Source organism: Amblyomma maculatum, chromosome 5, assembly GCF_055883805.1.
Source record: "Amblyomma maculatum isolate TAMU_Amacu chromosome 5, ASM5588380v1, whole genome shotgun sequence".
Classification (NCBI taxonomy): Eukaryota; Metazoa; Arthropoda; class Arachnida; order Ixodida; family Ixodidae; genus Amblyomma; species Amblyomma maculatum.
In genome coordinates, this window is record NC_139348.1 from 110,070,701 (window position 1) to 110,079,845 (window position 9,145).

Sequence of the window (9,145 nt, forward strand, 5' to 3'; positions counted from 1 at the left end):
AGCAGCTGTTTTTCTTTTTTAAGAAAAACTAGTTTTCCAGACTAGCAGGGAAAGAAGGAGTATATACTGGAGCACTTATGTGTAATGTGTTCTGCGCAGGCGAAACCATAAGGTATTTTACATGTGCTAGAGGGGCGGCCGCAGCAATTCAATCAAGGAGACAGAATCTGAAAACTAATTTTAAAATGAATCTTGAATTTATGAAGACCTACTTTTCTCGCAGGTTTGCAACTGGCCGTCGTGGTCCGAGTCGTGCCACGGTTCAGGAGAGATTGCAACCACGCCAAAATCAGCCTTCCGATGCCCCGGCTTGGGTTACTATCAAGACCCCGACAACTGTCGCTGGTTCTACTTCTGCGACGATGCGTACGAGAACGGTACACTTATGGCCTTCGACATGCGCTGTCCACATGGTCTGGGCTTCGACCCCAACACCTTCAGCTGCAACTACCAGGCAGTTACTCCCGGTTGCAAGGGCTATTCTGGTGTCGTCCAGCAGGCTTTATTCGGACCCTCGCTGTTCAGTCCAGGAGAATTCTATCACAGACCCACTGGATCAGGAGCCATTCGCGGAGGCGTTCCTCTTCTCCCAGGTCACGTTCAGAGGCCTCAGCCTCTTGGTCTGCATGGTGTGTCTGTGCCAACAGGCGTGATCCCAACAGAGATTCATCTTTCAGCGCCACTAGCTCAGCAAAGGATACACCCGCTTGTAAAGAAGAGCGCCTACCACCGGCCTTCTCACGTGCAGACAAGAGACATTCCAGCAGGGTACCTGCCAGCTGCTTACCAAGGTCAACTGGGATCGCACTATCCTGAGATTCAAATCGAGGCTCGCCTTATCCAGTCGCCTGACCTGCAGGGACAGGGAGTCTACTACGGACAACAGGTATACCCACAGCCGCAGGTGTATGAACAAGGGCCGCAGGTCCCCAAGACAACCGGTGGCTACGGAGCTTTGCAAGTTACAGTGCCTCAGGGAACTCAGTCTCCTGTGCTTCAACATCCAGGAAGCGCCACTCTGTACAGTCATGACGGAAGCTACGGCACAGCCGGCCAACTACCGCCTGGAGCATACAGGGTGCCAACGGTCAACATTCCGCCCCCTCCAGCACCACCACCAAAGTTCCAGGTTCCTGGCGTCCAGTACGGACCGCCAGAAGTGCACCGCAACTTCGACCACACTCTTTCCAACCTCTACCGTCACCAAATCGTCCACGGTCCTGGGTCAAGTGCTGCATTCATTCCTGGACCACCACAGCTTCCTCAGTATTTCAGGCCATTCCAAGAGCTCCCCAGACAACTCTCATTCCCACCGCAACTTGATGCAAGTTTGAGGACCCTATCTGGACCTTACAACAGTTACATGAGGTATAACCCTGCCACGTCATTTTATGGTGGTTATGCTGGCACTTACGAACGCAAGGCATTCTCGCCTCCGCTTGTGCGGCCATCATCTCGCATTCGATACGAGACACTCCCACCAGCGCCGCAGTTCCAAACGGGACCACAGGACGATTCATATTTCCAAACGCAGAAGCCGCAGGTTGGCGGCAGCTCTTTCCTCTTTGGCAATACAGAACCGCAGACTCCGCGCTACAATGGCCTCACGCAGATTGTGAGAACCAGGTTGCCCTTCGGTACTGCGAACGTATACCTCTTCAACCCACTTACTTATATGAACACCAACTTCAGGCAAGGAATGACCATGTTTGGTTCTAACTACCTCTTCGGGGACAGCCACCACATGTTCCCGTTGCGCCCTCCGGACCCACCGAAGCCTACGGTTCCGACGCTTCCAGTAACTAGACCACTGAGCTATGTCCCCAAGCCCCCAGAGACTCGAACTGTCCCTTCATTCAACGTTGGAGGTCCAGGGACTCGATACACGTACACAACGCCACCTCCACCGCCGAGTAGGGATGACGACGAGCTAATTTCACTCGATGCCCTAACTAACACGAGAAGCCGACCGATCGCGCCGGCAGCTCCCACGCCTCTCGGCCAACCACCACTTTCGCAGCAAATTCCCAAGTACAACGGACCCAGCTACACGTCCGCACCCTCACTCCAGCTACCCCCGCTCCTACCACCGAAGACTTCGTTCTCATTCTCGCCAGGACAGAACCTCGCTCCCGCGCGCAAGTTCCCACCTCCACTGCCGACACCTCCAGTACTACCTACGGGACCTTCCCCGACGTTTGCTGCTCTGGCACCAAAACCACCCACACCGACTGCGCCTGTCCTGAGGCCAATTCCACCCACAGTTCCTGCGCAGACAAGGAGACCGGCACCGCCTCCTCCCCCACCACCTCCCCCGCCTCCACCGCGACCCACGTATACGATACCGATTTCCCAACCACCATCGCCAACAGTTGCCGCCTTCTCATCACCTGCAGCTCCAGCGCTCCCACCCGCGCCCATTCCCACCAAGCCGACATCAAACCTCCCGCCCCTTCCGTCGCCTCCCTCCTCGCTTCCTCCTTTGCCTCCTACCACTGCCACAAGTGTCAGCAAACCAGCTGCAAAGTACTCCGTCAACAAGCTCGTTGTCGAAGAGCGCGACCCGCTTATCACAAACGTCAAGCCAGTCCTCCACACTGCTCCGCTCGACGATCCTCCGCAGTCCATCATCCAGGAACTACAGACCGTATTGGGACGGCCGCGACCGGGAAGCTATGCCAACCCGGTCATTACGCCAATCGAACAACTGCTCGAAGAGGAGGACGATCAAGCCGTCAAACTCATCGCCACCGAAAAGGGACCCCCGGAGCTGCCGCACGCGGGAGCTCGCGTCCTCTCCAAGCCGGCTTTTCCGGTCGAGATCCTGGACCCTCAGTTGCTGGCGCACAACATCCAGAAGCCGCTGTCCGCTCAACAGTCCGAGGCCACCGTTGCAGACAGTCCGCCACCGGACAAGTCCTCAGTGTTCCTCAAGGGAAAGAACCTCGTCGAAAGCATTCAGGCCACGAACAAGGTGCCAGCCGATGGCCTCCAGCAAGAGCTCAGAGACAAAGCTTCCAAGATGTCCACCATTCCAGAGGTGGCCTGTACTCGAGTGGGTCTGTTCAGGCACCCGACCGACTGCAGTCGCTTCTACGAGTGCTACTACGACAAGTGGCTGCAGAAGTACACGGTGCACGAGTTCGAGTGCCCCATCAAGCTGGCATTCGACAGCTCTGTGTCCGCCTGCAGCTCCGAAGGCTACGAGAAGCTTTGCAGCAAGAAGAGTGCCGCCGCTGCGTAATGAAAGGACACGTGCGCGCATTTTCTTAGTAGAAGGATTTGTGCTCGCCCTGTACATTTTCATCTGCGCCCACGCACAAACGAACACACACACACGCAAACACTTAAACGGAATAAACACCGTCGGAAAGTAGAGAGGGACATGTACTCTGGCCAAACGTCGAAGGCCACCAAGGATACTGTTTCGTCAACAAGAGAGGTACACTTAGGGTGAATAGGTTGAATGAAACTGGAAGGATAATTTTGCTTATTCTTTCGAGAGCCTGAGTGGCGATCCTCAGTAGCATGGTACGAATGTCGTCCTTGCTCGCCTCGAAGCAGAAGCACATGCCACTAAATGCAGGCAGAACCAGAATTAAGATTTCCCGTGAGATGTAAAGCCATGTCACTAAGAGCAGTGCTGCAGCTGTATTAGAGACCTCATAATTTTAAGATCCGTGCAAATACTAAGCGTCTGAAATGTTACAAGGGAAATAGAGACTGCATGCAGAGCTATAGGTTGCTAGACATGTAACACATATAAATTTCGCTAAGGTAAATCGGCTTTGCAGTTACCGCTACTGTGAGCCGTCAGAGTTTGCGTTTCACCGTATGTTAGTCCCATTTACGCATTTGCTACGTGAGCCACCCGATGGGCGCAAAGGGTCCAAAGCTTAAACTTTTGTATGTGTGACAATGTATTTTGTGGCTGTACAAATGGACAATCCATTTTTATTTACATCTACTGGCGACATCATTGTTTGATGTATCGATTATGTTTATGGTTTGTTAAATGCTCGAAGATTTTTTAGAACTTATTCAAAATTACTGTAGGGAATTCTTTAAGAGCGCAGGGCAAGATGATGTTTTGGAAGCCGACATGTGATATGCACAATACTTGGCACCACTTTTATTTGCTGACGTAACAACCCTATGTACAGCAGGCGTAATCATAAGTAAATGTGTGGCCAAAAAAAAACGAGTCAATGAGTGTGCTTAAAACGCTGCTGGACCTATCAAAACTGAAACAAATCCTGTAATGCAATTCAGTAACGAAACACACTTTCAATACACTCTAAATCTTCATAAGGTAAGCAACAATGCCACGTGATTCACACAAGCACACAGTGATCATAATCATTCTCAGCTAACGACATGAGTCACAGTACCGACGCATACATTTCGCAAGACATGACCGTCACTGCTTTCGAGACCGTGCACTGGCGAGCTGAAGAAGCATTCAAAGTGGCAGCTACGCCTGTGATTACGGCATCAAAGATTATCTACGGTGTCTATTACTTGTTATGTTATGCAGTGAGGTTACTATTGTTATGAGTTGTGTTAGGTTGGAGAAATAAAACTATTTCTTTGTTCGCGAAGGGCTAACAGTATCTTCTTTTGACACAGACCCGCCCACACCCAGCGATTTTCACCTGGAATAAAACGACGATTGGAACCTGTATGTACAGAGTGCATCGTGCGTATCCGAGATCAAACACACAGGTAATGCAGTCACATGATAATAATAATAATAATAATAATAATAATAATAATAATAATAATAATAATAATAATAATAATAATAATAATAATAATAATAATAATAATAACTTAATGGAGGCGAAAAGCAAGGCGCCCGTGTACTGTGCGACGTTAGTGCATGTTAAAGAACCCCAGGGGGTTGAAATTTCCGGAGTCCTCCACTACGGCGAATCTCATAGCTTCAGTCGCTTTGGGACCTTAAACCCCACATACCAAACCAAACCAAATAATAATTACTTGACAGGAAAGAAAAGGCACAGTGTCTGTCACGCTCTTTATGTGGGTACCGAGACGTGCCGTAAGGGAAGGGCAATCGGTGTGATTGAAAGCGGAGAGAGGAAACGAGGTGCCGAAGTGGAGGGCTACGGAGTAATTTTGACCACCTGGGGACCTTTAACGTGCACTGACATCGCACTGCACACAGTCGCCTCTCCACTTCGCCTTCATCGAAACTCTTACATGCATTGAAACCAATCGCCCTGTCTGCTTTAGAACTTATGTGATACAGCAGCACCGGAGTGGCGGTCGTCATAATCTCGCATCAGCGGAGCACGGTGAAAGGAAAGAACGCCAAATCTGAAGAAGCAAGGGGAACAGGGACGAAAAGAATAACGCATGTCGCTTTCTGTCGACAGCTGAACCGCTTCACGAGTTTGAGCAAGAAGGTGGCATTGAAAGAAAAACGGGTGGCGCAGATCACTTGTTGCTGAATGAAGGGGAGAGAGAGGTAGACGCTAGCGCATTGGTTGAAAGGGGTGGAGAGGGGATGGTTTGGTTTTGTGGGGTTTAACGTCCCAAAGCGACTCAGGCTATGAGAGACGCCGTAGTGGAGGACTCCGGAAATTTCGACCACCTGGAGTTCTTTAACGTGCATTGACAACGCACAGCACACAGGCGCCTTGCTTTTCGCCGCCACCGAAAGGCGGCCGCTGAGGCCGGAAGGCGATTCCGCGTCTTTGGGAACGGTAGTCGAGCGTCGTAACCACTGCGCCACCCCGGTGGGGTGGGGGAGAGGGGAATCACCAAACGGCACCTAAATGCCAAGGTAATTCTCACGGTAGAGAAATGCTCATAATGCAACAGCTTCATGACATAGGGGCAAGTAGAATCCCTAGAACGATTATCTAGTGACTCTAGGGGCAAGAGTCTCGTGACGTCCTCTGAGTGACGTTCTGAATACTCGTAAGACTAATAAATTAAGAAATCGTGACGTTGTAATGAAAATGAAAAAAACGCGCGTCCCAATGACATATTTTCGTACGGAAGTTTTTTCCGACATCACAAAAATAAAGCAGCCACGCCGACTGACAAGGACACTCCATTGATAGGGTTTGACGTCCCAAATCGACTCAGGCTGTGAGAGACGCTGTAGTGGAGTACTCCGGAAATTTCGACCACCTGGGGTTCTTTAACGTGCACAGCACAAGGGTGCCTTGCTTTTCGCCTCCATCGAAAAGTGGCCGCCACTGATGCTCGATCCTGCATCCTTGGATATCCAGCAGTCGTGTGCCCTAACCACTGCGCCACCGCGGGGGGTGGCACTCATATACGTCGGCAAAAATATTGACATCGCATAAGTCGACTTGACAGGACTGAACGGAATCTTTTCTGCCAAGTCAACTCGTGCCGACGTTGAGCAGGATTAATCTAAGCTGACTTTCTCAAGCAGCTTCCTGCCTCTTTCTTAACCTCGTCGCTTTTAGAGCAAGGTGTTAACCTTGTTTTGGCTTCTTTCTGTAGGTACCTTCCTAAATACATATCGCCTTAGAGTAAATGTTATAGGTGTATCAAAGTGAAATGAGGGATACCAAAGTTATCCTGCATCGAAAGATGCTTTATTTACTCCCGTACAAGCATATCGATGAGCAGCTACATCAAAACAGGGAGTGAGGTCTTGAACTGTAGGAAAGGGACCAGCCTTCATACGTAGAACCTGGTGATAGAAAAATGACCTGCAGACAAAACTACAGTGAGGCTATAAAAGTTACAGTTGCGAAGAAAGTGGCACGTGTGTGTGTGTGTGTGTGTGTGTGTGTGTGTGTGTGTGTGTGTGTGTGTGTGTGTGTGTGTGTGTGTGTGTGTGTGTGTGTGTGTGTGTGTGTGTGTGTGTGTGTGTGTGTGTGTGTGTGTGTGTGTGTGTGTGTGTGTGTGTGTGTGTGTGTGTGTGTGTGCGTGCGTGTGTGTGTGTGTGTGTGTGTGTGTGTGTGGCACGGGCAGAGGCTCTTTATTTTTCTTTCCTTTTCATGCCTCAACATAATGTGTGTGTGTGCGTGCGTGCGTGCGTGCGTGCGTGTGTGTGTGTGTGTGTGTGTGTGTGTGTGTGTGTGTGTGTGTGTGTGTGTGTGTGTGTGTGTGTGTGTGTGTGTGTGTGTGTGTGTGTGTGTGTGTGTGTGTGTGTGTGTGTGTGTGTGTGTGTGTGTGTGTGTGTGTGTGTGTGTGTGTGTGTGTGTGTGTGTGTGTGTGTGTGTGTGTGTGTGTGTGTGTGTGTGTGTGTGTGTGTGTGTGTGTGTGTGTGTGTGTGTGTGTGTGTGTGTGTGTGTGTGTGTGTGTGTGTGTGTGTGTGTGTGTGTGTGTGTGTGTGTGTGTGTGTGTGTGTGTGTGTGTGTGTGTGTGTGTGTGTGTGTGTGTGTGTGTGTGTGTGTGTGCGCGCGTGCGTGCGTGTGTGTGTGTGTGCGTGTGTGCGTGCGTGTAGGAAAGAAGCCGACAGTCGACGAGGCCAGGGAAGCGTTGGAGATTTTTTGCTGAATTTTTTGTTTTGGTATTGATCCTAATAAGGTCTATAATCAATTTGGGAGAAAGTTAAAGCAATGAAAGTAGAAGAAAAAAACGCGCCGATGTTGGGAAGTAAGCACACGACCTCCGATTATTGCGTCCGGTGATTGTGCTGGTTGTTATTGCACCACAGTCAACAATAGGAGCGAGCTTGCTACATTGTTTTGAAGTCCAGCCTGTCTTGTTCCCGCAAATTAAGTCATAAATTGTCAAATTCCAATATTTTCAACAATAAAACTGCTCTCATGTGACTCCCCTGTGCATTTATACGAGCGCTACAAGTCCGAGAATTCGCGCTGTGCCCCTGGAAAGCCTTGGAAATCTCGGCAGAGTTCCGCGCTGCTCATTGAGCTCGATACTATGACCCGACATCGCTCATTAGCCTTTCAGTCGATAGACTATTGGCTCGATGGCCTTAGAAATGTCTATATGGCATTAATATTGTCACCGTTAATATTGTCAGTGTAGGAGAGACGCTTTCCCATTAAGGGACCAAAATTTTGGATGGCGACAAAAGTTCCCGCCAGAAAATTGAACACAATGCACTTGTATTTAAAATATTTATCCCCCACCGAGGCAATCGGGCTAAGAAGTGTGCATCGAGACGTTGGCGAGCTGCTATGCAGTGTGTTCTCACTGCGCCATCGCCAGCGATGAAAATTGATCGGCACCCATCGACAACGTTTTCTCTCAGCATGCTGTTTAAACATTTTAGTGATTGTCTTTCATAATTTCGTCACCACCTGCGGCCTAGAAAGCGGCCATCTGCTCTTTGGGTCACGCACATCGGATGGCTCCTTCGGTGGTCATCCGATGCCAGCCGTCAGCAGTGATTTAAATGAAGGTTTCTGTAGCGACAGCTTTCTCTCGTACTGTTACTTGCGTATGTGTGGGATCATAGCTTTGAACAACACGCATGTATTCCTGCAGTATCTAGGATTTCATTTTCTTTTCCCTGTCACTAGCGGTCCGCATGACTGTGTTCGTCACTTTCAGGCGCCAAAAAGACTGCCCTCTCATCTCCACTCTCATCTCAAGACTTCGCTGTCACCTTCAGCCACCTCCTCACGGAGCTGTCGCAGCTTCTACCATAGAGTGAGTCAGTATATGGGCCCTTTAATCAACGTCAATTTGCATTTACTCCCTCTTCGTCTCGAAAGCAGGCACACATCTCCATGAACTTGGTGTCCGCACTCTCATCTTTCGTATTGGCGTTCTCACTTCGTCTGCTGGAATGACTTCAGTGTCTGATTGCCTCACTGCCCCATCGTCTCATGCCTCACGATTGTCTAAGGATAGAACCCCCCCCCCCCCCCCCCCCAAGCCTCCATAGATGGAACTAACCTAGCAAGAAAAAAACTTGAAGAGGAGTTATAAACACGTGAACTTGTCCTGCAATGTACACTGTCAGATCGTTCTTACCTTATATTAGTATAGAGATTTAACGTGGCTGAACATAGTATGACGCGTAGCACCAGTTTGACTAGACTGGTTATCTTTAGCCGAAAAAAAGCAAATGTCAAAGGTCAGAATGAGGTCAAAGTTCGAAACTTCCTACATACCTCCCTGTTTTCTTATTTATACCTTTCAGTAGTGCCTTTGCAGTAAA

At 49.7% G+C, this 9,145-nt stretch overlaps 1 protein-coding gene across 1 annotated transcript in view; it reads left to right on the forward strand.

Annotated features, from left to right (window-relative positions):
* The window catches only part of LOC146189233 (uncharacterized), a 115,312-nt gene extending 111,111 nt beyond the window's left edge, over positions 1-4,201 (forward strand). The window contains exon 10 of the mRNA XM_084605208.1: positions 224-4,201. Within this exon, the coding sequence (XP_084461334.1) occupies positions 224-3,244 (3,021 nt within the window). The 3' untranslated portion in view covers positions 3,245-4,201. The remainder of the gene's footprint in view (positions 1-223) is intronic.
* Positions 4,202-9,145: the final 4,944 nt, after the last annotated feature.